We start from the raw sequence: 26,985 nt of genomic DNA, 5'->3' as shown, positions 1-26,985 counted from the left end.
GGGGTCGAGGGGCCGGGGATGGCTTCCTAGGGGAGGAGGAGGGCGAGGCTTGGGGGGCTTCCCAGAGGAGAGTGAGGCCTGGGGGCTTCTCGGAGGAGGAGGAGGGGGAGGTCTGGGGGGCTTCCCGGAGAAGGAGGAGGGCAAGGCCTAGGGGGGCTACCCGAGGGAGGAGAATGGTGGGGCCTGGGGAGCTTCCCGGAGGAGGAGGATGGCGGGCCCTGGGGGGCTTCCCGGAGGAGAAGGCGGGCGAGGCCTGGGGGGCTTCCCGGAGGAGGAGGATGGCGGGGCCTGGGGGGCTTCCCGGAGGAGGAGGATGGCGGGGCCTGGGGGACTTCCCGGAGGAGGATGGCGGGGCCTGGGGGGCTTCTTGGAGGAGGATGAGGGTGGGGCCTTTAGGGGGCTTCTCGGAGGAGGCAGCGAACCCGGGGCGCGGCGCTGGAAGGATCCGCGTCCAACGTCTAGTCCCTGAAGCCTCTCGGCAGGCGGGGCGGGCGGCGCCGAGAAACAGCGGCTGCGGGCGGGAGCGGCGGGACTGAGCGACGCGAGCGGGCCGCCACCGCCGAGCAGCCCTCCGGCAGTCTCCGCGTCGGTTCGCCCGCGCGTCCTCCGCGAATCGGCGGCGGGTCCGGCAGCCGAATGCAGCCCCGCAGCGAGCGCCCGGCCGGCAGGACGCAGAGCCCGGAGCACGGCAGCCCGGGACCTGGGCCCGAGGCGCCGCCGCCGCCACCACCGCCGCAGCCGCCGGCGTGAGTGGGCGGGGGTCGGGGCGCGGGGGGCGGCCTCGGGACCTGCCCGGCCCCCGCCCTCGCGTCCGCTTGCTGAAGGGGCGGGGGCCGCTCCGGAGGGCCCGGGGAGGTCGGGACCCGGGTGCGGAGCGGGGTCGGCCCAGAGTAGCGTCCCCACCAGCGCCCCGCGCTCCCAGGTCGCCGCTCCCGCTGCGGGCCCGAGAGGGCGGCTGGGAACGCGGAGGAGCTGAGCTCGTGGGGGCGCCGGGGAGCGGGGCCAGGCGCGGGGCTCTGACGACGCCCGGGGGAGCAGGGGCGCAGCGCAGGCCTGGACACGGCGCGCGCGGGGCGGGGGTCCTTGGCGGAGGTCAGGCGAGGGCTGCCGGCGCCCCCGTCGCACCAGGGGCTGGGTCCCCGCGGGCTGCCCGGGCACGGCCCAGAGTCTCCAGGGCAACCAGGGCGGGCGGGCAGCGCCAGCCGGGCCGAAGCCTGACCCGCCCGCCCCCTGCAGCCCCGAGGCAGAGCGCACGCGGCCCCGGCAGGCTCGGCCCGCAGCCCCCATGGAGGGAGCCGTGCAGCTGCTGAGCCGCGAGGGCCACAGCGTGGCCCACAACTCCAAGCGCCACTACCACGACGCCTTCGTGGCCATGAGCCGCATGCGCCAGCGCGGCCTCCTGTGCGACATCGTCCTGCACGTGGCCGCCAAGGAGATCCGTGCACACAAAGTGGTGTTGGCCTCCTGCAGCCCGTACTTCCACGCCATGTTCACAAGCAAGTACTCACCTGCGAGGCGCTGGGGACTCCGTGGGTCCCTCGGGTCAGCCCCTCTGACACGCTGTCCCCACAGATGAGATGAGCGAGAGCCGCCAGACCCACGTGACGCTGCACGACATCGACCCCCAGGCCTTGGACCAGCTGGTGCAGTTTGCGTACACGGCTGAGATCGTGGTGGGCGAGGGCAACGTGCAGGTGAGGCTGCCTCCCCTGGGCCCCGGTGAAGTCCTCTCAGCCAGATCCCGCTGCCCTCCACCTTGTGCCTCCCTCACCCGCATCTCGGTGCCCCGTAGACTCTGCTCCCAGCCGCCAGCCTCCTGCAGCTGAATGGCGTCCGAGACGCCTGCTGCAAGTTCCTGCTGAGTCAGCTCGACCCCTCCAACTGCCTGGGCATCCGGGGCTTTGCCGATGCGCACTCCTGCAGCGACCTGCTCAAGGCCGCCCACAGGTACGTGCTGCAGCACTTCGTGGACGTGGCCAAGACCGAAGAATTTATGCTGCTGCCCCTGAAACAGGTAACAGCTGGTGGGCCCAGCCGGCGCCCTCCACCCCACCCGTTTTTGCTTTTGACTCCCGACCCCATTTTGTCCTGATGCAGCCCTGCTCACAATCCTTAGTACTTGCTGTGCATCCCCAAGACCCTCCTGGATCGAGGCCCCCCAGGAGCCTCGTCTGTGGCTCCTGACTCTGCTCAGCCCCTCCCAGTATGAACACTCAGCCCCCACCCCTAACCCTCCTCCTAGGCATCTTCAGGGCTCCCTGGGCCCACAGGACCCTCCCCAGATCTCAGGTCTGAGGACCTCCACCCCCAGGTGCTGGAACTGGTCTCTAGTGACAGCCTGAACGTGCCTTCGGAGGAGGAGGTCTATCGAGCAGTCCTGAGCTGGGTGAAACATGACGTGGACGCCCGCAGGCAGCATGTCCCACGGGTGAGGCCCGGCCCCGGGGGCTCCCATAGCATCCAGGAGGGCATGCAGGTGGCTGAGGGCCTGGTGCGCCCTGATCTTTCCCGAGTTCAGGGATTCCGTGGGGATGGTGCCCACCCTGTCTGAAGAAGAACCCGTCACACAGGTGGTACCGGCATCTGGGGGGTTGTCTCAGCCCTGGGGCCCAGTGTGCCTGAGGGTCCCGCCTGAGCGTAGTGTTCTCTGCGCCCCAGCTCATGAAGTGTGTGCGGCTGCCTCTACTGAGCCGCGACTTCCTGCTGGGCCACGTGGATGCTGAGAGCCTGGTGAGGCACCACCCTGACTGCAAGGACCTTCTCATCGAGGCCCTAAAGTTCCACCTGCTGCCCGAGCAGAGGGGCGTCCTAGGCACCAGCCGCACGCGGCCCCGGCGCTGTGAGGGGGCCGGGCCTGTGCTTTTTGCTGTGGGTATGGCTCCCACTCCTTTCCTTCCTGCCCTGTGCCTTCTCCTCCCCACCAGCACAAGCTCACCCCACCTGTGCCGGTCAGGTCCTGACCTGCCCCTCCGCCCCTCCATCCAGGGGCCTCTCCAGGAGCCCGGGGTGTGGCCCAGCAGTGGGATCCACTCACGAGTCCCGTCTCCACCTGCCCTCCCCAGGCGGTGGGAGCCTGTTTGCCATCCACGGAGACTGTGAGGCCTATGACACGCGCACCGACCGCTGGCACGTGGTGGCCTCCATGTCCACGCGCCGGGCCCGGGTGGGAGTGGCTGCGGTGGGGAACCGGCTGTATGCTGTGGGCGGGTAAGCCCGGAGGCTGGACTTGGGTCAGGTCTGGTGTGTGCCCCATGGGGACCGGCTGTATGCCGTGGGCGGGTAAGCCTGGAGGCTGGACTGGGGTCGGGTTTGACGCATGCCCGCCAGGCCAGTCTTGACCTACAGTGGGTTAATTCTGCTAGCTATGACGGGACCTCAGACTTGGCTACCGTGGAGTCCTACGATCCCGTGACTAACACGTGGCAGCCGGAGGTGTCCATGGGCACGAGGCGAAGCTGCCTGGGTGTGGCCGCCTTGCACGGACTCCTGTACTCGGCTGGCGGCTATGACGGGGCCTCCTGCCTGAACAGGTAGTAATTGGTGTTGGGGCCCCAGTGGCTTTGTAGGGTCCACCTCGCAAGAGGCGAGTTTGTGTCACCATCATGGAGGTCGTATCTGACGGGGTGTTAAAGGGGGTGATCTGCGAGGCCGCTTCACCCCAGGCCACGGCCACATTGGGCCTGAACTGGCTTTGCTGCCCCACTCCCCTTTCCTCTCTGGGATCCTTACCTCCAGTCCAGAGTCTGGGCCCAGGTGGGTGTACGCCCAGGCTTTTCCAGGCAGCCAGGAGCCTGTGCCCACCAGCGGGTCCTGGCTGGTAGGACTTTGCGGTCTGAGTCTCTGTGGCTCCTAGGGTAAGATTTCGGCCGTTCTGCTGGGGAGGGCAGGTCCTGGGGCCGGGACGCTTTTCTGTCTCTATTGAGCTGTGGCGGTCCTGGTGCCCACAGCGCCGAACGCTACGACCCCCTGACCGGAACGTGGACATCTGTCGCTGCCATGAGCACCCGGAGGCGCTATGTGCGAGTGGCCACGCTTGGTGGGTGATGGGGCCTGCCTGGGGGGGTCCCCGCCTTCCCCCACCCTGGAGACCCCACTCCCAGCAGGAGTGCCACGGGCATGTTGACTTTCCACAGATGGGAACCTGTATGCCGTGGGCGGCTACGACAGCTCCTCACACCTGGCCACTGTGGAGAAGTATGAGCCCCAGGTGCATAGTGCACCCCTCCTGTCCACCCCCTCCTGTGCGCTGCGGGGCCCTCCCCTCTCTGGTCACCCACATCCCACCCATTCCCGACACCCCACGCTGGAGTTGGGGCTGCGGCAGGGGAGGGATGCCCGTGGCGGGTCTGCCTCCAGCCCACACCCTCGCCCCCAGGTGAACGCTTGGTCGTCTGTGGCGTCCATGCTAAGCCGACGCAGCTCAGCAGGTGTGGCCGTGCTGGAGGGTGCCCTGTATGTGGCAGGGGGCAACGACGGGACTAGCTGCCTCAACTCAGTAGAGAGATACAGTCCCAAGGCTGGAGCCTGGGAGAGCGTGGCGCCAATGAACATCCGCAGGTCCGCAGTGGGGCTGTGCGGCGGGGAGGGGGTTTTCCCCACTTCAGTGGGCATGTCCTGCCCCCACTGCTTCTCGTGGCGCGGCCCCTCCCCCCGCACCCCTTCCTGCTGCCAGGGGCTCACCCCGCCTGCCCCCCAGGAGCACGCACGACCTGGTGGCCATGGATGGATGGCTGTACGCCGTGGGGGGTAACGATGGTAGCTCCAGCCTCAATTCCATCGAGAAGTACAACCCGAGGACCAACAAGTGGGTGGCCGCGTCCTGCATGTTCACACGGCGTAGTAGTGTCGGCGTGGCGGTGCTGGAGCTGCTCAACTTCCCGCCGCCGTCCTCGCCCACGCTGTCCGTGTCCTCCACCAGCCTCTGACCCCCCCACCCCCAGAGGCCTGCAGCCTCCCACATGCCTTAAGGGGGCCGTGGCCCCCACCAGGGACATCTCGCATCTTCTGTCCACGTCTCTGCGTCCATTCCTTCGTGTCTATATTTAGTTGTTTATTTATTTAGTTATTTATCTTATTTATTGAGGGGTGAGCAGTGCCGCGGCCGCCCGTCCTCCCCTCCACTGCCTGCATGGCGGGCAGCCGGGAGTGACCAGGTGGGGGCCTCGCTGCCCCAGGGCCATTGCCTGCTCAGACCCTGCAGGCCGCAGAACCAGAGGCCCTGGGGCTTTCCAAGCAGCTGCCGACACCAGCTCGAATTTTGCACACGGCGGGGTCCCGGGAAGGGTGGGGAGCAGGTGTCCTTCCTGTCGTCGTCTGCTTTGTGCCGTCTTCCCTGGATCTTGTAGTGGGTGCACACGTGTGCACTCGGGCCCCACACAGCAATACAAGCCCAACTTGAACAATAAACACATTTCTGGGGCTCCTCAGGCTGAGCGTCTCTCTGGCTTGTGGGGCAGCTGCGCAACTTTGGGTCCTATCTGGGGGTCCAGGGTGAGGGGCGTGGGCGGGTGGCCTGAGATGCTGCACCGGTGTCTGGGGGCTACAAGGCAGAGCTGTGCATCCAGGGAGGGTGGGGGCCATGGAGTCCCTGTGGACCAGCCTCCCACTGTAGGTGGGGTTTGCCTGGGCTGGGTCCTGAGGCTGAGGTCCCCACCACGTCTTGGGCTCTGGGGGTGTGGCTGGGGAGGACCGCACTGCCCCTGTGTATGCTGACTGTCCTGGCCGCCTAGGTGGCACGTGGTCTTCCAGAGTCCCCTTAAGCCTTGAGGACCCTGACGGGTCTGTGGTGAGGGGGCCCAAGCAGGAGGGGAGGCTGGGGTGGCTCTGGCTGCTGTCTCCTACAATGGAATTCCTGCCTCAGCCCTCCCTGCAGTCACCGGTGACTCAGGCTGGCCAGGGTTTAGATGGAAACAGGATGTGTGTGCACATTGTTGGGGGGTGCTGGAAGGTGGCCCCGAGTTCACAAAGCCTGAACACAGGCAAGTGGGGTGCCCCTTGCACACTGGAGGCCTTGTCTGGGCCAGAGGGGAGATCGCCCCAAGGCTGGCCCCTCGGTGTGGAGGGCCCAGGGCAGAGACCTGGACGGCTCAGGTAGGGGCCAGGCCTCTTCCAGAAAGGCTCCACCCCCGCCCAGCCCTGGGTGACGGGCGGGACGTCCCAGAGCCCCGCCTGCCTGTGGGAGGCGGGGGCAGGAGGCTGTGGACAGGGACCCAGATTTGCCGACCTGCACGACTCTGGCCATGGGGAACAGCCACTGTGTCCCTCAGGCCCCCAGGAGGCTCCGGGCCTCCTTCTCCAGAAAGCCCTCACTGAAGGGAAACAGGTGAGCGGGGTGTGGGTGTGGCCACCTGGGCACAGGGCTCCCCCACCCGCTCCGCGGCCACGAGCTCCCTTGCCTTGTCCCCAGAGAGGACGGCGCACGGATGCCGGCTGGCCTGCTGGGCCCCGAGGCTGCTCGAAGCGGGGACGCCGCCGCCAACAAGCTCTTCCACTACATCCCGGGCACGGTGAGCGCGGCGCACGCGGTGGCTGGGGTCTGGGAGCGTGGCTCTGCCCGCGCGTGTGTGCCGCGTGTCCCTGCAGCTCAGGGTCTTCCCCTCGGCCCGGGGGGATTCAGACCCCCTTAGGTGAGGAGGGGACGCTGACTGCCCCGCCCTGGGGAGCTCATCCGGCCGAAAGTCTGAGCGGAGAGCGAAACCGCGACGCAGGACTGAGTCAGTCGGGAGCGAGCTGGGCGGGGCGGGGCGGGGCGGGGCGGGGCGGGGCCTCCCGGGACCTCCTCCCGCAGGGGACCGGCGCACGCGTCTCTGTCGCTGCAGTGGGGCTGGGGTCGTGCTGGTCGTGTCACTTGACAGTAAGGGGCCTCAGGTGAGCAGTGAGCCAGCCGGCCACCTACGCGGCCTGTTTCTCCCGGGGTGTCCCGCAGGAAGCTGCTGCTGGGTAGGGCCGCCCCATCCACAGCAACCCCTCTGTGCACGCACCGGCCTCCTCCCAGCCTGCCAAGGCCACGCAGCAAGGAGGCATCTCCCAAGCACACACTAGGCCACCTCTCCGTGGAAGGAGCAGAAGACCACCCCCACGCCCATCCCCCCGCCCAGGCCCCCGTGGGACTAAGGGTCTTCACAGGGTAGATGCCCAGCCCCTTTCCGATGTGCCTGGTGCTGGGTTGAGGGAACAGGAGGAGGAACCTGGCTTCAGGGCAGACAGGAGCCCCCACGGCACCCCTGTCAGGCAGGCAGGCTGCTATGTGCAGGCCCTAGGAGCATCTGGAGGGGGGCCCTGCCCTGCACTCCTAGGTCCAGCAGCTGGTGTGGCCGTGCAGACCCCGTTGCCAACATGCCCCCGCCAGGCAGGAGGCTCGTGCCATACCCTCTCCTGACCTGCAGAGTTTCAGGGTTCCCTGCAGACAACAGGTGCTGGTTTCGGAAACCACACTGCCTCAGAGGAGTGGGCAGGCAGAGGGAGCCAGGCTGGCCTAGGGGTGGGGTCCCTTTGGCTGCATCTCAGATGCTACTCTCTCTGTCCAGGCCCAGGACATGCAGTGGGACCCTGGTGGGGTCCTATGAGGTGCAGTGGGTGGCCCTAGTGGTCCTCCCTTGCCAGGACATGGTAGCTAGAGAGGGAACCCGCTGAGCCTCAGGAAATGGGGCTGGGGGAGGAGCTCGGGGCCAGTCCTGGAGCCAGTGCTCCTCTGCCCTGTGCCTGGGCTCTGCACCCAGTGCTGTGAGCTGGCTCTGCCGGCTCCAAGCTGAGTCCTCCCCGGGGCCCCGAGGCTGAGCTGGGCTGCAGGGCCCTTCCTGGTCTGTGGCCCATTTTTCATGGGTGCCTACCCGGCATCAGTTCCCACGCTGGGTGTGGGTACAGGAGGCCCCACCCAGAGGCAGGAGGCCGGGAAAGCCTATGCGTCTGTCTGTTCACATTCCTGGGCCTGCTCAGGGGCAGCTAAGCTTGGCCAGGGCACAGCAGCACTGCAGGTAGCCCTTGCCAGCTCCTAGAGGGAGCAGGACACCTTCCCACTTGCCCCTGAGCCTGTGGATCACAGAGCTCTCCAGCCCCAGGTTCACACCCATCCCCTTTCTGATCTCTAGCCTGGTGATCAAAGCCTGCATTTGTAGAGGACTGTGCCAGGATTGGCTAAATGTGGCATGGATGTGGATTCCCCTCCCCTCTCAGCACATGCAGTGATACCCACAGCACATCCCAGGCCCTGTCTTAGGCTCTGGGGACACAGAAGTGAACGGAATAGGCAACCCCTGTTCTCACGGTGCTCCCACTCCCACTCCCAGATGACGGGGCAGATAAATAGAAGATCCAGTGAGAAGGGTGGGGTTGGTGCTAAGGAGAAAAACAGAGGGGATGGGTGCAGAGGATCAGGGAAGGCTGGAATTTTAGAGGGGCTTTCAGAAAAGGACCTCTTGGAGCAGGTGATGTCTGAGCAAAGCTGCAAAGTGGGTAAGGAAGGGGGTCGGGGCTGAGCGGTCCCCAAAGCGGGAAGAGCACATGCAGTGGCCGGAGAGCGGGGCTCTGACCCCTCGGGGCACTGCCAGGACCCGGCTGTCACCTGAGCAAGTGGCCAGCACACACTCAGGGGATCGACCCCAGAAATCTCCTCACATCTTTCAGGCTGGGGGCTGGAAATGGGCGGCGCTGAGAACATTGACACTGAGGAAATTGACAAACGTTACAAATCAGGGCATTGGTTGTTTCTGTGTCTGTTTTTTGTAGAACCAGGTGTTAAACGTTTACCAGCCAGTACTGGAGATGTGGGAGAGTTTTGAGTGTTACCTAGACACCCCCAAATTCTTCTAACAAGTCTTCAGAGGTTGAATAACCAAAGACATGTTACACAGCTTAGGAAATAATGAAGATAGGATTTAATCCACTGAGTTCAAATCTCACCATCTCTACCACTAGACCAGGCAGCTCTGTGTGGGGAAGTGTGTGTGTATGCACGCACATGAGTGTGTGCACAAGTGTGTATGTGTGCGTGTGTATGCATATGTGTACATGTGCGTGTGTGTGCACGTATTTGTGCACTGTGTATGTGTGCATGCATGTGTGTTGGTGTATTTGTGTGTGGATGTGTATGCATGTATGCACATGTGTGCGTGTGCAAGTGTACGTGTGCATGTGTGTATGTATGCATATATGTGCATGTGTGTACACACGTGTATAGGTGTGCACGTGTGCATATGTGTATGTGTGCGCATGTGTACATGTGTATGTGTGCAGTGCATGCATGTGCGTGTACATGTGTATATGTGTGTGCACATGTGTATGTGTGCACGTGACACGTGTATGTGTATACATGTGTGTTTGGTGTATGTGTGTGGACATGTATGCATCTGTGTGTATGTGTGCAAGTGCATATGTGTGCACGTGTGTATCCATGCATATGCATGAATGTGTGTGTGTGTGTACGTGCGTATGCATCTGTATGTGTCTATTGTGTGGCATGTATGTGTCTTATGTGTATGTGTATGCATATGTGTATGTATGCATGTGTACGTGTGTGTGTGTGCATAGATACTTGCATGTTGCCTATATGTGCACGTATCGGGGGTGTGTGCATGTACGTTTACGCAAACGTGCATGTATGTATATATGTATGCACGTGTGTGTGTAAGTTCTGCCATGACTGTTTTCCTGTGGAGAGGCTGAGTGTGCAGGTTCATGTGCCTGTGGGAGGCTGTTCTTCACATATGTGTTGGGTGGCTGTGCACAGGCAGACCATGCCTATAATCCTGTAGCTGTGTGGATGCCAGCCGAGGGGGTGAGGGGCCCAGGTGAGGCCCCCTCCCCTGAGCACTGCTCCTTCTAGGACATCCTGGACTTGCAGAACCAGCGAGAAAACCTAGAGCAGCCGTTCCTGAGTGTGTTCAAGAAGGCGCGGCGGAGGGTGCCTGTGAGGAACCTGGGAAAGGTCGTACATTACGCCAAGGTCCAGCTGCGGTTCCAGCACAGCCAGGTGGGGGCCGGGCCGGGCTGGGGGGTGCACGCTCCGGGTGCAGCATCCCCACCAGCCTGGGGCTCCCCGGACCCTGCACTGACGACCCTGCTGCCCGCGCAGGATGTCAGCGACTGCTACCTGGAGCTGTTCCCTGCCCACCTGTACTTCCAGGCCCACGGCTCGGAAGGACTCACCTTTCAGGTGAGGCAGTGGGCAGTGGGGGTGGGGCCATGGCCACCCTTCCCTCCATGGATCCCTGAAGCTCCTACCCTGTGCCTGGCAGGGGCTGTTACCACTGACGGAGCTGAGCGTCTGCCTGCTGGAGGGGTCCCGAGAGCACGCCTTCCAGATCACAGGTGTTTGGGATGCTCCCCGGGCCCCCAGAGGCACTCGTGACCCAGGACTTGGAGAGGGGCCTGCCCTGTGGGCTGTGGGGCATGTGTGTGTATGTGTGTGCCCTCTCTGCCCCACCCGCAGGCCCGCTGCCCGCACCCCTCCTGGTGCTCTGCCCCAGCCGGGCCGAGCTGGACCGCTGGCTTTACCACCTGGAGAAGCAGACGGCCCTCCTTGGGGGGCTGCAACACTGCCACTCGGTACCGCCACAGGTCAGTGCCAGGGACCCCACGCCCCTCCCCACCCAGATCCTCGCAGCCTGCTCTGACCTCCTCCTCACAGGGGTCCTGTGGAGACGAGCTCCCCTGGACTCTGCAACGCCACCTGACCCGGCTGCGGACAGCGTCAGGGCACGAACCCGGCGGCAGCGCTGTCTGTGCCTCAAGGGTCAAGCTGCAGCACCTGCCCGCACAGGTGGGTGGGAGGTGCATGGGGCTGTAGGGGGACGGGAGGGGTGCAGGGTGCTGGGCAGGGCAGGGACTGGCCCTGGGTGCACAGCAGCTCAGCCCCCGAATCGTTTGACGCCCCCCACTCAGGAGCAGTGGGACCGGCTCTTGGTCCTGTACCCGACATCCCTGGCCATTTTCTCTGAGGAGCTGGACGGGCTTTGCTTCAAGGTGGGCCCCTCCCCACTGTGGGCCCGCCCCATGGAGGCACCTGTGTGGGGGTGGAAGGGGGCGGCCGTGCAGGAGGAACCTGTATTTCGGGGCCTGTTGAGACAGGGCGCGAGGCCCTGCCCACCAGGCCCGCAGTCCTGGTCAGTCTGGTCTCCCTGTGGCGTGGAGGAGCCCCTGCCCGCCCTGAGCTTCTCACCCTGAGGTTCTTGACCATCACCCTGGGGCAGGCAGCACGGGGCTGAGAGCCCCTCCCGGAGACTCCCTCCTGTGTGCCTGCCCGTGAGGGGTGTGTGTGCACACGTGTGTGTGCCTGTGTCCTCCAGGGCGGGCACCGGGAAGGGGGTGTGCACTCACGGTAACCTTCAATCACTGAGGAACAAACACAGGGCCCTCCCTGTGATTCCCCCGGCCCAGCTTCCTCTCTGGGGACCCCAGGAGGCCAGTCCTGCGGCTTTGTGTGTCTGCCCCTAGCCAGCGAAGGTCCCCCCGGCAGGGCTAGCAGTGGCCCCAGGACAGATGGGACCCACTGGCCTCCCTCAGGGTGGTGGCCTCGGTGCCCAGCTCTCCAAGTACCCAGCCAGGCTCTGGAGGGCACGAGGGTGGGACGAAGCCAGGCGGGGCCCCGGGGCTGCCCCCACAAAGGCCTGGCCCTCAGTCTCTGCCCCCACAGGGGGAGCTCCCACTCCGTGCGGTCCGCATCAACCTGGAGGAGAAGGAGAAGCAGATCCACTCCTTCCTGATCGAAGGTGGGGCCCTGACCCCAGTTCTGCCTCCTGCCTGGCCAGGCCATGGTGGGGCGGCAGCCTGGGGGACACCCGGCTCTTTAGTGGGGGTGCTGAGGGGTACACCCCACCCTGCCAGCCCCTCACAGCATCTGTGTGCCAGGCCCCCTCATCAACACCATCCGCGTGGTGTGCGCCAGCTACGAGGACTACAGCCACTGGCTGCTGTGCCTTCGTGCCGTCACCCACAGGGAGGGGGCCCCGCCGCTGCCTGGCGCGGAGAGCTTCCCAGGGCTGCAGGTGAGGCATCAGCAGGCCCCACAGCCCAGGTCCTGGGCAGTGGTAAAAATGGGGCAGCAGACTGGGCGTGGTGGCTCACGCCTGTAATCCCAGCACTTTAGGAGGCTGAGGTGGGCGGATCATTTGAGGTCAGGAGTTCAAGATCAGCCTGGCCAACATGGAGAAACCCATCTCTGTTAAAAATATTTTAAAAATTGGCCGGGCGCGGTGGCTCAAGCCTGTAATCTCAGCACTTTGGGAGGTCGAGGCGGGTGGATGATGAGGTCAGGATATCGAAACCATCCTGGCTAACATGGTGAAACCCCGTCTCTACTAAAAAATACAAAAAACTAGCCGGGCAAGGTGGCGGGCGCCTGTAGTCCCAGCTACTCAGAGGCTGAGGCAGGAGAATGGCGTAAACCCGGGAGGCGGAGCTTGCAGTGAGCCGAGATGGTGCCACTGCACTCCAGCCTGGGTGACACAGAGAGACTCCGTCTCAAAAAAAACAAACAACAAAAAAATTAGCCAGGCGTGGTGACGCATCCCTGTAATCCCAGCTACTCAGGAGGCTGAGGCATGAGAATCACTTGACCTGGGAGGCAGAGGTTGCAGTGAGCCGAGATTGTGCCACTGCACTTTGGCCTGGGAGACAGAACAAGACTCTGTCCCAAAAAGAAAAAAGCGGGGGCAGCAGGGTAGGTCCAGGCAGGGGCAGGTGGGGAGGGGGTCCAGCCCTCACTCACCCCCACTCACTGCCCACCCAGGTTACGGGCAGCGGCCGAGGCTCACTGTCCTCAGGCGGACGGACCAGCTGGGACTCGGGGTGCCTGGCGCCCCCCTCCACACGCACCAGCCACTCCTTGCCTGAGTCCTCAGTGCCATCCACTGTGGGCTGCTCCTCCCAGCACACACCGGTGAGTGCTTACGGGGTGGCAGACGAAAGTGGGGCAGAAGACTGTCAGGTAAGTGTGTGTTGGGGACCCTGGTTCCTCAGGGGAACTCAGACTGGAGGGAGCCCCTTGCAGCCTCAGAGAGTTGCACAGGAGAGGGGCCAAGGGGCTCTCTGTGGAAGGTTTGTGGTCCCCACAGGACCAGGCCAACTCTGACCGCACCAGCACTGGCCGACGGAGGACTGAGCTGAGACGTAGCAGCAGCCGGTCACCCAGGAGCAAGGCCCGGGCAGAGGGCCACGGCCCTGCCACCCCACTGCACCTGGACCTGACCCAGGTGGGCCCAGCACACCCACCCAGACCCCGGCCTGGTTCCCACCATTCCGCACCACTGGCCTCTGTCTCTGGGCCTAGTTGTCCTGGCGCCACCCAGAGGTGTCTTGCACAGAGAAGGGGTGGCCTAGGCTGCTTCTGGCCGAGAAGCCCATCTCTCCCACCTCTACCCTGCAGCTGAACAGGCTGAGCCTGGAGAACAGCCCAGACGCCCCTGACCACGCTTCGGAAACTTCACACTCACCCCTCTATGCTGACCCCTACACGCCCCCTGCCACCTCCCACCGCAGGGTCACCGATGTCCGGGGCCTGGAGGAGGTCAGGCCCCTGCTGGGCGACAGAAAGGGCGGGAGGTGCCTGCAGCCTGAGGTTGGGGAGGTCTAGACCGTGCCTCTCAGCCTGGGGTCTGGGGCTGCCCCGAGCCTGAGGTCTGTTCAGGCTCTGATGGGAGGTTGAGGTTCTGGGGGTCCCTGGTTGCCACTGAGGCCCCAGCCCAGGCTCTCCTGGCAGTTCCTCAGTGCCATGCAGAGCTCACCTGGACCTGTGCCCTTGAGCCCACTCCCCTTGGTACCTGTGTCTGTGCCTGCCTCTGACCCCGGCTCCAGCTCCTCCGGTCCCTCGGGCCCCCGCTTGCTCTCCAAGAAGGGAGTCCTGCAGTCCAGAGCCTCTCAGAGACGCCGGGGCTCAGCCAAGGACGGGGGGCCGCAGCCCCCAGAGTCCCCTCAGCTTGTGAGTAGCAGTCCCCACGCCAGTGTGCCCTGCACTCCGGGGTGCTGGGGGCGCTGGTGTGGGGCCTCCTGGGACTCTGAGGGAGCAGGGAGGGAAACAGGAGGACGGGGGCAGATGGAGACCGGGGTGGCCAGCAGGGAGGTGGGGAGACGGGACTGGGGAGGGAGAGCAGGGGGACGTGGGTGATGCCAACCCGGGGGGGTGGGGGTCTGCACATCGACCGGCCGTCTCCAAGCTCCCTGCCTGGGGCTGTACCTGGCTCTCAGACTGGCGGTTTGGGCTTCCTAGGTCTCCTCTGCCAGGGAAGGTTTGCCCGAACCCCGGCTGCCTGTGACAGGTGAGTGAGGGTCCTGCCTCCTGGGGTGAGTGCCTGTTGCCTCCCACAGGCTGACACATCTCTGCCTTCCCTCATAGATGGCTGGTCCTCCAGGGGGAGCCAGGGCCCCGGCTACGACCACCTCTGGGACGAGACTTTGTCTTCCTCCCACCGGAAGTGCCCCCAGCTTGGAGGGCCTGAGGCCAGTGCGGGTCTGGTGCAGTGGATCTGATGGCCACGGTGAGGCTGGCTCTCAGGACCGCCCTCACCAAGCTCCAGGGTACCCGCCCCTCTAACCCACTTCAAATTACAAGTCAGGGTCTGAACCCAGTGTGATGGGGGGGTCTCCGGGGCCCTGAGTTCAGAGCCTGTCCCTCGGCTCCTGCTCCTCAGTGCCAGCAGCTGGGGCAGGGAGGGGCAGGAAGGGCTCACCCCAAGGATGCCCTGGCTGGCAAGGTGGGTCACAGGTCAGGGAGGTCCTGGCCATCCACAGGGTCGGCCCTCAGCTCAGCTCTCCAGGAGTCAGTGGGGAGACTCACTGGGAGTGGGAGGGCGGCATGGGCGTGAAGGTCGGAGGAAAGAGAAAGGTCAGCAGGGTCAGAGTATGTGAGGTCAGAGGGCATGAGGGTCACAGGTCAGCAAGGTGTGAGGAGCACTGGCCAGGGTGTCCCAAGGAGGAGGGCGGGTGGGTCCTTGCATGGCCTGGGCATGCACCATAGGGCAGCACAGGAGATGCTGACACCACCGGACGAGAAAGAACAAAAAGAGAAAAGAGAGAAGAGAGAGAACAGAAGAGAAGGAAAGAGAGAGAGAGAAAACGAGGAAAAGAAGAAAGAAAAAGAAAAGAAAGAATTTTATTGGTGCCACGTACACGTGTTCTCCACTCAGCAGCCAGGATCTCCCACAGTCTTGAGGACCCTGCACACACTGCCTTGGCAGGACCCCCACCCGGGGACCCCCACCTGGCACCCAGCCAGGCAGCCTCCCTTCCTCTGCCACCTTCGGCCCCTCACCGACCTTCCCAACTCGTCTCTGACGCCCCTTGGCCGTGGGCCCCCAGCTGCCCCACAGGAGCCGCCAGGACAACCCCAGGAGCCCAGCCCTCCGTCTGATGCTGCCAAATTCTCCCTCTGCACCTGCACCCAGGGCTTCCCAGGGAGGGACTCGCAGCTCTGCCGCAGACCCCCACCCTGCAGGGACCGCTGGGCTGCCTTCACTGTCTCAGGCCAGAGCTCAGAGAGGCCTTGGCCACAGTCCCTTGAGGATCAAGAGTGATGAGCCTTGGAGCCCTTGGCAGCCCGGCCCACCTGTGAGGAGGCTGCCCTGTGTCCTCGCCCCTCCGTTTGCCCAGAGCTCCAGCCAGAGCCTCTCACTGCTCAGACCCCTCCAGGGTCCAAGTCCTGTCCTGCCACTCAGCCCCCACTGCATCCCAGAAGAAATGCAGGGTGTGGTTAAATGTGATTTCAGATAACAAATAACTTCTTAGTAAAATGACCTCCCCACTATTGCATGTCTGAAATTAACCGAATGCCCTGTGTTCTCATCTGTGAATCTGGCCACCCTCCTATCCAGCCACCTGCCTCCCTCCACACACCCAGACTTTAGCACCTTCCCTCCCAGGCGTGGGGAGTGGCCGTGGCCACTGGCCGGATCCTCAGGTGAGTCCGAGGGAGCAGCACCAGGACACGCCCCCCCCGGACACCGTAGAAGACAGGGGTCAGAGGGCTCGGGCAAGGGTGGCACCTCGTCCCGTCCTGGGTGCCTGTGGTCGTCTCCTCATCCCGCATCTCCCTGGCCCGGGCCTGGCTCCTAGGAGCTGGGGCTGTGGCGCTCTTGCCCCACCTGCCGGCGGAAGGAGCGGATGGCAGAGATGGCGCCGATGTTGGCCAGCAAGACTGCAAGAGAAGCACAGGGTCTCCTGAGGGCCAGCTTGGCTGTGACCACCGTCTGCCCGCAAGACCCAGCCCTCAAAGGGCGGGCTAGGCCGGTGCCAGGGCCGCGGCTCAGCTTGGGAGGAGCAGGTCAGGGGAGAGCCCTGGGGCCCCCATGCACCCCTCGTCCTGCCAGTGCCCCTCGGTCTGGCTTCTAGCCACAGCTCCCTCTGCCCCCAGCACCCGAACCTGTTTTCCAAGCGTCTGGGGTGTGCAGATCTGACGTCCTCAGAGCCCAGGTGGCAAGGGCTACAAACACCAGGCACATGTCATTCTGGCTGAAGGCAAATGACGGGACAGGCCCCCGGAGCTCCGCTAGGAGAGAAGCTCACCGTCAGCCCCACCGCTGCACTTAGAGACGGCCCCACACATGCCCGCCCGGAACTCCCTGCACCACCCCAACCCCGGGAACTGCCTCCCCCCAATCCCGGGAACCGCCTCCCCCGCAATCCTGGGAACCGCCTCCCCCCACCCCAACCCCGGGAACCACCTCCCCCCCAGTCCTGGGAACCACCTCCCCCCCAATTCCAGGAACCGCCTCCCCCTCAATCCCGGGAACCGCCTCCCCCTCAATCCCGGGAACCACCTGCCCCCCAATCCCGGGAACTGCCTCCCCCACAATCCCGGGAATCGCCTGCCCCCCAATCCCGGGAACCGCCTGCACCCCCAACCCCGGGAACCGCCTCCCCACCAATCCCGGGAACCGCCTCCCCCGCCAACCCCGGGAACCGCCTCCCCCCCAATCCCGGGAACCGCCTGCCCCCCCAATCCCGGGAACCGCCTCCCCCCCAACCCCGGGAACCGCCTCCCCCACAATCCCAGGAACCGCCTCCCCCCCAATCCCGGGAACCGCCTGCCCCCCAACCCCGGGAACCGCCTCCCCCCCAACCCCGGGAACCGCCTCCCCCCCAACCCCGGGAACCGCCTGCCCCCCCCAATCCCGGGAACCGCCTGCCCCCCAATCCCGGGAACCACCTCCCCCCCAATCCCGGGAACCGCCTCCCCCCCAACCCCGGGAACCGCCTGCCCCCCCCAATCCCGGGAACCGCCTGCCCCCCAATCCCGGGAACCACCTCCCCCCCAATCCCGGGAACCACCTCCCCCCCAACCCCGGGAACCGCCTGCCCCCCCCAATCCCGGGAACCGCCTACCCCCCAACCCCAGGAACCGCCTGCCCCCACCACCAACCCTGGAACCGCCTCCCCCCAATCCTGGGAACCGCCTCCCCCGCAATCCCGGGAACCGCCTCCCCCCCAACCCTGGGAACCGCCTCCCCTCAATCCCGGGAACAGCCTCCCCCCAACCCCAGGAACTGCCTGCCCCCCAATCCCAGGAACCGCCTGCCCCCACCACCAACCCCGGGAACCACCTCCCCCCCAATCCCGGGAACTGCCTCCCCCCAATCCCGGGAACCGCCTGCCCTGCACATGCCCGCCCCAGAAACCCCCTGCTCCCTCCAACCCTGGGGACCGTCTGCCTTGCACATGCCCACCCCAGGGACCGCCTCCCCCACCCCAACCCCGGGAACCGCCTGCACCCCCCAACCCCAGGAACTGCCTGCCCCGCACACGCCCGCCCTGGGAACCGCCTGTCCCAGACACATCCACCCGGGGACATGTCTGTCGTAAGAGGCATTTGTCCTGGACACGTCTTCCCGGGAACTGCCTGCCCCGGGAGCCACCTGCCCCGGAAACCGCCTGCCCTGGACGCGTCTGTCGGAGTCACATCTCCCCCGTGCTTCCTCTGCCTGAGACTTGGGTGACCTGGTTGTGTTGGGCCAGTTTGGGGGAACTGCCTGTGGAGCCCCCGTTTTCTGGTCTGTGAAGCATCTCCCAGAGGAGATGAGTGTGAGATGTCGCCTCGCAGATGCCTGACCCTGAAGGCAGCGAGGCCTGGGCGGGAACCCTGCCAGAGGCTGGGGGAGGGACGCTGTCGTCCCGTGGGCCCGAACACAGGGCAACAGCCAGTGCAGAGCCAGCCCCCTGAACAGCCCGGGCGCCTGGCCTGGGCCACCCCGTCTGGACTGTGTCCTGGGGTGACTGGGGGCTGGTCCCCAGGCTCCCCTGCCAGGGGATGACCTGAGCCCTGCCTGCCCCTCCCCAGTGGCCCCCTCCCTGGCCAAGCTCCCTGGACAGTGTTTGCCTGGGACCTGGACGGGGATCCGAGAGCACGTACCTGCCCGCCTAAGAGCCAGGTGGAGCCGCTCTACTGTGGCTGGCTTGAGGGTGGTCCCCGGCCCCGCACCCTGGAAGGCCGACCTGGGAGGCTCCGGGGCCTGCAGCTGGGGCAGGACAGCTGGCCCTAGCACGCCCCCAAGCCTGTCGTCCCCGAAGAAGTGTTCATAGACCTCAGGGATGGAGATGGGCACAGGGTCTCCAGGTACGGGGCCCGGTGTAGGATCAGCTCTTGGGAGTGGCGCTGGGGCCCTCCACTGCCTCGGCCTCTGGGCTCCAGTGTCTTGGAAGAAGAATTCGCACATGTCTGGCCACTGGATGCCTGCCGGATCCTGACCGGCCGCTGCCGCCTCAACATCCTCGTCCTCCTCGATGGTGTCACAGAAGAAGAACTCGTAGGCCTCTGGGAGGGTCACGGCAAAGCTGCGCCCGGGCTGGGCCCTCATCACGGCAGAGGGAGGGGGGCGAGGCAGGTGCTTGAGGATCCGAGGCTGGTGGGGCCGGGGACCAACGGCCACAGCATCCCAGGCTCCGGGCCCCCCGTGGCCCCCAGTTGCTGTCCGGGGGGCTGAGGGCCTGGCTGTGGCCGATGGGGCCAGGCTTGAGGCCTCTCCTGGGCCTGGCTTGTTGGGGCCGGGCCCAGCCACGGAGAAGCGCACTTTCTTCTTCTTGGGGACTTGGGTGAGACCCAGTGTGGGCTCCCCAGAGCGGTATCCAGGGGCCCCTGCTGAGGGCGCAGACACAACAACCCCCGTCTCCACATCAGGCCCAGCTCTGCGGGTGGGAGACCAGGTGGGGCCAGCGGCGTCAGCTGTGGGAACAGGTTTAGACACAAGCCCGCTGGACTCGGTCACCCTCGGCACAGCCTCTGAGACAGGTGGAGATGAAGCCACCTCTAGCTTAGCCACTCGGCCTGCTGTCGGCAAGGCCATGTCCAGGCCATGCTCGGAGGCAGGTGTGGACACAGCCGTGTCCGTGTCAGGTTGCAGCTTGGAGACGGGTGTAGATAGGGCCACACTGGACTGAGGCTCAGAAGTCAGTGTAGACACAGCCGTGTCAGGTTGCGGCTCGGAGGCAGGTGTGGACACAGCCATGTCTGACTTAGCCTTTGAGACATCTGGGTGGGCTTCCTGGACAGGTGTGGACCCCGTGTGCAGCTCAGCTCGGGGAGGGGTTCTGATCTGGTCTGTGCCTTGCTCAGTCACAGGGATGGGTGTAGATAGGCCCAAATCTGGCCCTGGCTCAGGAGCTCCTGTAGGGCCTGGCCCCAGCTCCTCCTGCCTGGCTTTGGCTGTCAGCTTTGCCGTCTTAGGACTGGCCGCGGGGAGCAGCGGGGAGCCCGTCCGGGCAGAAGTAGAGGCCCCTGCGTGCCCACCCCCCTTGGCACCCACAGCTCGCCTCTTCTTCCGGCTGGGGCTCCGTGGTGGGCCTCCAGGGCTATCGGGGGGCCTCTGGGAGCCAGTGCTGTGGCCAGGGGACTCGGGACTCCGAGGGGGCTCACCAGGGGGCCGTGGGGCAGGGCCCTGCAGAAGCCTCTGCATCTGGTCTCCAGAAGACGCCGGACCAGGGCAGGATGAGCACTGGCCGGGAGGGCTGGCACCGGGGCCGAGGGACGGTGGAGCCTCTGCCTGTGTGGACGTGCTGGGTGTCTGCTGACCGGTCCCCAGAGCCAAGACAGGCTCACACAGAGACCTGCTGACCAGCTGCTGTGTGGCCACGTCCTCCCCCTCGCAGCCCCGCCAGCTCCGCCCTCCTGCAGCTGGCTGCCCAGTTGGGAGAGGCGGGGGCCTGGGGGGACTGCTGCCACTGCTGTCCCCTTGGTCAATGTCACTGGACAAGGGCTCGTCCCCAGAGGCCAGGCCAGCCTGCAGGAGGCCACACTCATCGGCGGTGGCTGAGAACTCAGCCCAGTCCTGGTCACTCAGCTGGACGCTGTACTGGAAATTTTCCATGTGGGGTCAGCAGAGGCCCTGGAGGGTAGCAGAATGGGTCCAGTGGGGTCTTCGTCATTCAGGCCCCAGGCACTACACTGCCATGTGGCTCCTGCCGCACGAGACCCGGGGGTTCCACCGCCTCGGGGCTCCATCTGGGCCCTGAAAGGAAGAGAACATCTCGAGGGGAGGGCCGTGCTTCCTTCAAACGTAGTGGTGACGATTTCCAAGTTAGAAGCTCCCCAGCTCCCATGACCCTAATTCCCAACGCACCCCAAATGATAGCTGTGTGATGATTACATTACGTAGTGTGTTACGTTCCTAGAATCTAGGATGATTTTCTACCAGTGAAGTTATAAAACCAGCCGTCCTCAGGTTCGAACGCTCAGTTTCCCATCACACCTTAGCTGGGGCGGCCTCACTTCCTCCACCTTCTGCCAGAGCTGTCTTTACACGGCAAAGCACCTTTCAGGGTCCACCCAATGGGACCAGTGCACTCGGGAGGTGGGCGGCCCTGGCCCATCCCGGGCGCCCCAGCTGGCAGCCAGCCACAGGAGAGGTTTGCAGGGCCCAGCAGGTGCCCAGCCCTCGGTGATGACCTTCCGATCGCATTGGCTGGGCCAGGCTATTCTCTGAGCTCCAGGTGGTGCTCACCAGAGCTGGCCCCGGTCAGCAGGGAGAGCCTGGGCAGGAGGTGCAGGGTGCAATGGGTCTCTTGACCCAGCAACCACCTCGGGCCGTCCTCGAGGTCTGCAGCACAACCCAGGCCTGCCTGGCTGCTCAGGGTGCCTTCCTTTGCCCCATCTCAGAGAAGCAAGGAGAGCCTAGCCAGCTGTCGGGTCTACCCTTACTGACCTCAGCCTCAGGTCAGCCCCTCTGGACCCAGGGGGCAGGAAGTCCCTTTGGCAGGGACAGAGTCCTGAGACGGAGGCCAGGGATGGTGGCTTCCCGCCCACTGACCTTCGCCCTCCTCTCTGGTCTCTGGAGAAGCCTCTGTGGGGGTTGTTGCCATTGGGACCCCTTGGGTCCGGAGCAAGCAGCTGACCATGTCCTACCTGGGTCCCGGCGGCCAAGCTGGGGGTCTGAGCTGCCCATCCCAGGGCGGCACGGGCTGGCTGCACAGGCTCCACCCCTGTGCCAAAAATACCGCGTCCCTGTCGTCACACGTGACTTGTGCCAGCCATCAGGGTCCAGGCCACAAATAGATGGCATTTGAGGGCCCTCCAGCTACAGTACGTGAGAACGACTTCCTGGCACGGGGCCGGGCCGAGGTGAGGTCAGACACAGGCCGGAGGACGCTGACCAGCAGGCAGCACCGCTCCGTTCCCGTGCTTCCGCCACCCACAGTGAAACCTCAGACCTGCCCTCGCTGCCACCCCTGGAATGTTCCTGGCCTGCTTTTGAGATGGCCTCTGTGTCCTGGCCAGGGCTTGTGCCTCCCTGTCCTGACCTCCGGGGCTCATGTGAAGGTGAGGGGCCTGCGTAGCCACACAGCCAGGGAGCGTCAGGGTCAGGTGTCCCCATGCCCAGCTCTGCTCAGCTGCACCCTCCAGGCTGTCCTGACCTTGGGGTTCACGGTGCCCATTCCCAGGCAGGTTCCGAGCCAGGGGACAAGAAGACAGGGCAAGAGATCCGACAATAAACATCCAATCTAACAGGCAGATGAGCTCAGCTCCGACGGCAGCTCTCCTGAGAAGGAAGTAGGGAGAGGGGTGGCTGGGGGGGCCAGGGATCTCTCTAAGGAGGGGTTTGGACCCGGAAGTTCCTGGGAGTCCAGGGCACAGGGCTAGGAGACTGGGGCCTGCACTGTGAGGGGTGGCAGTGAGAGCTGGGCGTGCGGAAAGTGCATGCCTGATGCCACACGATGCTTTTCCAGAAAGTAGCTGCCACAAGGCCGCAGGACGAGGCGTCCCGCCACCCAGGGCCAGCCTGACTTGAGCTTTCACACATGGAATCGCATCCCTTTCTGCGTCTGCGTCCTTGGGTCCTCGCTGTGCTCTGGAGACAGCTGCCGTGCAGACGAGGCTGTCCTGCGTGAACGCCCCACGCAGCTGTGCCGTTTCCCGTGGGTGGCGATGTGGGTAATTTCCAGTTTGCAGCTACCACACGCGGTGTGGCTGTGAATGTCTGGAAACGCTCCTTTCAGCAAACCTCTCGCATTTCCAGGACGCGTGGGGCCAGCGTCGGAAGGTGCCGCCCCGTTCGCCAGGCGGCTGCGTGGCCGTGGTCCAGGCTGGAGTTGTGCAGGAGCTGGGCGGCGCCTCTCGGCTCTGGCCGCCTCCCTGTGCCTCCTCCTTTGGACAAGCTCTTCATTGAACTGTTGTACTGGGGAATCTTCTCCCTCTCTGCCTCCACTTTCCACCCTCTTAACGGTACCTTTGTTTGCTTGTTTGTTTGAGACAGAGTTTCACTCTTGTTGCCCAGGCTGATGTGAAATGGCAAAATCTCAGCTCACTGCAACCTCCACCTCCCAGGTTGAAGAGATTCTCCTGCCTCAGCCTCCTGAGTAGCTGGGATTACAGATAGGCGCCACCACACCCGGCTAATTTTGTGTTTCTAGTAGAGACGGGGTTTCTCCATGTTTCCCAGGCTGCTCTCAAACTCCTGACCTCAGGTGATCCGCCCACCTCGGCCTCCCAAAGTGCTGGGATTACAGGTGTGGGCCACCACGTCTGGCCTATTCCCTCTTTTTTTTTTTTTTTTTTTTTTTGTTGCTGTTGTTGTTGAGACAGAGTCTCGCTCTGTCGCCCAGGCTGGAGTACAGTGGTGCGATCTCGGCCCACTGCAAGCTCAGCCTCCCAGGTTCACGCCATTCTCCTGTCTCAGCCTCCGGAGTAGCTGGGACTATAGGCGCCGCCACCATGCCTGGCTAATTTTTTTTTGTATTTTTAGTAGAGACGGGGTTTCACTGTGTTAGCCAGGCTAGTCTCAATCTCCCGACCTCGTGATCCGCCCGTCTCCGCCTCCCACAGTGCTGGGATTACAGGCGTGAGCCACCACGGCTGGTCTATTCCTTCATTTAAAAAATAAATCTTCATTGTGTTGCCTTTCATGCTCAGCTCTGCCACACACCTGGCGTTGACTTTTGTGGACGGTGGGAGGTGGGGGACACGGGGCTCCTCTCTGTCTTCACGTGGACGCCCAGCTGATCCAGCACCACATCCTGGGTGGGCATCCAGGCCCACGTGGACCATCACGAGACGAGAAGGCTTTGGGGCTTGGGACAGGCAAGGCAGGGAGCTGTGGGAGGAGGTCTAGGGCGGCGGAGGGAAGGGCCCTACTCTGAGGCCTTTTCACACCAGCTATCAGTGGAGTTGGCCTGAGGCTTCAGCGGCCTGAGGCTTCAGCGGAAGCCTTTCTCTGTGCTCCAGCCCAGCCGTGAACCTTCCTGGTGGGAGCGGCAGGGGGAGGGCGGCTGTAGGATGAGGAATAGTCAGGGGCCCCTGCGCTTCAGGCAGCAGCACCCCTCAGGCCGGGAAGGAAGAAGAACCCAGGTCTATGGTGGAGGCAGAGAGGAGCCCCCGGCCGAAGGAAGAAGAACCCAGGTCTATGGTGGAGGCAGAGAGGAGCCCCCGGCCTGCCGGGCAGAGTCCCCTGGGAGGACGGGGCATGCTGTGCCCCCAGCGGCCACCAGAGGGCACCAGGCCCCCACTGCGCAGGGGCGGGGTTGGCTCTGCGGCTCCTGCCCTGGTCAGGGGGTCCCGGGCCCTGCCCCTCGTCTGGGCGGGCAGGGGGCGAGAAGGGCGCTTCTTGGGGGATTGCTAGGCTCCCCTTCCTGAAGCCACGTAGCCCTGGTGGAAGCCCTGGACCCTGCGGCAGTCAGGGAGCAAGACGGGGTTTCACTGTGTCGCCCAGGCTGGAGTGCAGTGGCGCCATCCCAGCTCCCTGCAGCCTCGACCTCCCAGGCTCGAGTGATCCTCCCGCCTCAGCCTTCCGAGTAGCTGGGACCACAGGCCCCATCGCCAAGCCCGGCCTCCTTTTCAGTTTTTATAGCTTTATTGAAGTGTAATTAACACGTAATACAGTTCAAGTATTTATTTATTTAACTATCTATCTACTGTTTGAGATGGAGTCCCACGCTGTCGCCCAGGCTGGAGTGTAGTGGCTCCATCTCGGCTCACTGCAGCCTCCGCCTCCCAGGTTCCAGTGATTCCCCTGCCTCAGCCTCTCAAGTAGCTGGGACTACAGGCGCCCGCCACCATGTTGGGAGAATTTTTGTATTTTTTGGTAGAGATGGGGTTTTGCCATGTTAGCCAGGCCAGTCTCAAACTCCTGACCTCAAGTGACCTGCCCGTCTTGGCCTCCCAAAGTGCTGGATGACAGGCGTGAGCCACCGCGCCCGGCCCACTTCAACTATTTAAAGTGTGCAGTTTGCTAGGTTTGGACACGTATACCCCTGGGAGCCCCCACAAACATCTCCAACACTCCCAAACGTTCCTTCGGCCCCTTGGTGATTCTTTCCCTCCCCACACTCAGGCAACCACAAATCTGCTGTTCCGGCAGAGTGAGTCGCGCTGGCTGGAATCACCCACCGGGCCCTCCTTTGTATAGGACAGAAGTGTAGGACACGCCTGTCCTCGGTGACAGCGTTTCTTAGACACTCACCCACACTGTGGTGTATGTTCATTGTTACTTTTTATAAAAAGTGTTCCGTTGTTGGATACACTGCAACTTCTGTATCCATTCCTCTGTTGAAGGACATTTGGGTTATTTCTGGTTTGGGACTCTCACAGGTAAAACTGCCATGAACATTTGTGTACAAGTGTTCCTAGTGTGAAAGGAAAATGAATCTTGGGATCCCCCAAATCACTGAGCCAAACGGAAAAGTCAAGCTGGCAACTGCTTAGGGCCAACCTGCCTTCTGTTCTATTCTTTAAAGAGACAGCTAAGATTTTAAAAAATAAAAAAGCTGCCTAACTCCCTCAGGATGTGTTCACAGGGAAATTCCCTGCAGACACAGGAGGGACAGAATTCCAAGCCATTCCTCTGCTCTGCTCACTGGGATCAATGAACATCCAGTGGCTTTCTTTGGAAAGGCTAATCAGACACAAAAGAACGCGACCCTTTGTTTTACCACCTGTGACCCGGAAGCCGGAAGCCGTCTCCCCTCTTCAAATTGTCTCGCCTCTTGGGACTGAACCAATATACATCCTACACATATTACTCACATATTATTGAAGTCTCGTGTCTTCCTGAAATGTAGAAAACCCAGCCGTACCCCAGCCACCTCGGGCACGTGTCATCAGGACCTCCTGAGGCTGTGTCATGGGCACGTCTTTAACCTTGGCAAAATCAACTTTTTTTTTTTTTTGAGACAGATTCTCCCTCTGTCGCCCAGGCTGGAGTGCAGTGGCACAATCTCAGCTCACTGCAAGCTCCACCTCCCGGGTTCACGCCATTCTCCTGCCTCAGCCTCCCGGGTAGCTAGGACTGCAGGCGCCGCCACCACGCCCAGCTAATTTATTCTGTATTTTTAGTAGAGATGGAGTTTCTCCGTGTTAGCCAGGATGGTCTCGATCTCCTGACCTCGTGATCCACCCACTTTGGCCTCCCAAAGTGCTGGAATTACAGGCGTGAGCCACGGCGCCTGGCCGGCAAAACCAACTTTCCGAATGGAGTCAGACCTGTCTCAGATACGTGGGGGTGGCAGTGTAGACACAGCTTTCCTTTCTCTTGGGTACATACTCAGAATTGGAGTGGCTGGGTCATGTGATAGGTATATATTTAACTTTTTGAGAAACTGCCAAACCATCTTCCAGTGTGGTTGTAGGATTATTTATTCCCACTAGAGGTTCCAGGCTCCGTGTCCTCACCCGCTCTCAGCGCGGAAAGTTTGTAATTCAGTCATTCCAGAAGGCGCTCATTCTGGTTTTAATTTGCATTTCCCTAACAGTGAATAACACCGGGCGTCTTCTCACGTGTGTGTTTGTTATCCATATATCTTCTTTGGTAAAAAGATTGATCAGCTATTTTGTCCATTTTATTTTATTTGAGGCAGTCTCGCTCTGTTGCCCAGGCTGGAGTAAAGTGATGAGATCTTGGCTCATTGCAACTTCCACCCTCTGGGTTCAAGTGATTCTCCCACCTCAGCCTCCCGAGTAGCTGGGATTACAGGTGCCTGACACCACACCTGGCCAAATTTTGTATTTTTAGTAGGGACGGGGTTTCACCATATTGGCCAAGTTGGTCTCAAACTCCTGACCTCAAGTGATCTGCCTGCCTTGGCTTCCCAAAGTGCTGGGATTACAGGTGTGAGCCACTGTGGCTGGCCTATTTTGTCCATTTTAAAAGTTGGGTTGTGGCCTGGTGCTGTGGTTCACACCTGTAATTCTAGCACTTTGGGAGGCTGAGGCAGGTGGATTGCTTGAGGCCAGGAGTTTGAGACCTGCCAGGGCAACATGGCAAAACCCTGTCTCTACAAAAAATTAAATTAGAAATAAAAATCAGGTTGTTTTTTCTTATTTTTGAGTTTGCAGAATTCTTTTTTTTTTTTTTTTTTTTTGAGAGTTTCACTCTTGTTGCCCAAGCTGGGGTGTAGTGGCACAATCTCAGCTCACTGCAACCTCTGCCTCCCAGGTTCAAGCAATTCTCCTGCCTCAGCCACCTGAGTAGCTGGGATTACAGGCACGTGCCATCACGCCCTCCCACTAAGTTTTTTGTGTTTTTAGTAGAAATGGGGTTTCACCGTATTAGCCAGGCTGGTCTCAAACTCCTGACCTGA

The 26,985-nt window shown here is 62.9% G+C and overlaps 3 protein-coding genes across 8 annotated transcripts; 2 read left to right on the top strand and 1 right to left on the bottom strand.

Moving 5' to 3' along the window:
- The first annotated feature begins 428 nt into the window (after positions 1–428).
- On the top strand, positions 429–5,426 carry KLHL17 (kelch like family member 17). 5 transcript variants are annotated; one of them, XM_007981096.3, is made up of 12 exons: positions 433–746; positions 1,237–1,496; positions 1,573–1,694; positions 1,793–2,014; positions 2,243–2,428; positions 2,659–2,872; positions 3,063–3,207; positions 3,363–3,530; positions 3,888–4,036; positions 4,134–4,207; positions 4,376–4,557; positions 4,697–5,426. In XM_007981096.3, exons 1-12 carry the CDS (start codon positions 637–639, stop codon positions 4,923–4,925), a joined length of 2,061 nt encoding a protein of 686 aa, XP_007979287.1. In that variant the 5' UTR covers positions 433–636; the 3' UTR covers positions 4,926–5,426. The 5 variants fall into 5 exon arrangements, with proteins under 5 accessions (XP_072864090.1, XP_007979287.1, XP_007979289.1 ...); XM_007981098.3 differs by having other exon boundaries at positions 434–746; positions 2,312–2,428; XM_007981097.3 differs by having other exon boundaries at positions 434–746; positions 3,948–4,036.
- A 646-nt stretch (positions 5,427–6,072) lies between these two features.
- Positions 6,073–15,733, top strand: PLEKHN1 (pleckstrin homology domain containing N1). The gene is made up of 16 exons (XM_007981103.3): positions 6,073–6,322; positions 6,407–6,506; positions 9,821–9,967; positions 10,070–10,150; positions 10,233–10,305; positions 10,427–10,554; positions 10,625–10,756; positions 10,879–10,959; positions 11,630–11,705; positions 11,845–11,981; positions 12,725–12,874; positions 13,050–13,187; positions 13,361–13,501; positions 13,694–13,912; positions 14,201–14,249; positions 14,327–15,733. The coding sequence occupies exons 1-16, from the start codon at positions 6,240–6,242 to the stop codon at positions 14,458–14,460; spliced, it is 1,869 nt and encodes a 622-aa protein (XP_007979294.3). The 5' UTR covers positions 6,073–6,239; the 3' UTR covers positions 14,461–15,733.
- A 68-nt stretch (positions 15,734–15,801) lies between these two features.
- PERM1 (PPARGC1 and ESRR induced regulator, muscle 1) lies at positions 15,802–20,285 on the bottom strand. Of its 2 annotated transcripts, none has more exons than XM_007981104.3 (3): positions 18,335–20,285; positions 16,349–16,474; positions 15,802–16,123 (listed from the first exon to the last, which is right to left on the bottom strand). In XM_007981104.3, the coding sequence occupies exons 1-3, from the start codon at positions 20,283–20,285 to the stop codon at positions 16,038–16,040; spliced, it is 2,163 nt and encodes a 720-aa protein (XP_007979295.3). In that variant the 3' UTR covers positions 15,802–16,037. The 2 variants fall into 2 exon arrangements, with proteins under 2 accessions (XP_007979295.3, XP_037841192.2); XM_037985264.2 differs by having other exon boundaries at positions 16,349–16,408.
- Between the last annotated feature and the right edge of the window lie 6,700 nt (positions 20,286–26,985).

Source organism: Chlorocebus sabaeus, chromosome 20 (genome assembly GCF_047675955.1).
Source record: "Chlorocebus sabaeus isolate Y175 chromosome 20, mChlSab1.0.hap1, whole genome shotgun sequence".
In the NCBI taxonomy this organism is placed as follows: domain Eukaryota; kingdom Metazoa; phylum Chordata; class Mammalia; order Primates; family Cercopithecidae; genus Chlorocebus; species Chlorocebus sabaeus.
Note: the sequence above shows the minus strand (reverse complement) of the source record. Positions and strands in the feature narration are given on the sequence as shown.

Coding starts and splice junctions, on each gene's coding strand:
- KLHL17 (XM_007981096.3), top strand. CDS start 637: ATGCAGCCCCGCAGCGAGCGCCCGGCCGGCAGGACGCAGAGCCCGGAG. Junction 747..1,236: donor CCACCGCCGCAGCCGCCGGC/GTGAGTGGGCGG, acceptor CGCCCCCTGCAG/CCCCGAGGCAGAGCGCACGC. Junction 4,037..4,133: donor TGTGCGAGTGGCCACGCTTG/GTGGGTGATGGG, acceptor GACTTTCCACAG/ATGGGAACCTGTATGCCGTG.
- PLEKHN1 (XM_007981103.3), top strand. CDS start 6,240: ATGGGGAACAGCCACTGTGTCCCTCAGGCCCCCAGGAGGCTCCGGGCC. Junction 10,151..10,232: donor CGGAAGGACTCACCTTTCAG/GTGAGGCAGTGG, acceptor TGTGCCTGGCAG/GGGCTGTTACCACTGACGGA. Junction 10,555..10,624: donor GCCACTCGGTACCGCCACAG/GTCAGTGCCAGG, acceptor TCCTCCTCACAG/GGGTCCTGTGGAGACGAGCT.
- PERM1 (XM_007981104.3), bottom strand. CDS start 20,285: ATGGAAAATTTCCAGTACAGCGTCCAGCTGAGTGACCAGGACTGGGCT. Junction 16,475..18,334: donor CCTGGCTCTTAGGCGGGCAG/GTACGTGCTCTC, acceptor CTTCTCTCCTAG/CGGAGCTCCGGGGGCCTGTC. Junction 16,124..16,348: donor CCCAGACGCTTGGAAAACAG/GTTCGGGTGCTG, acceptor CTTCTCTTGCAG/TCTTGCTGGCCAACATCGGC.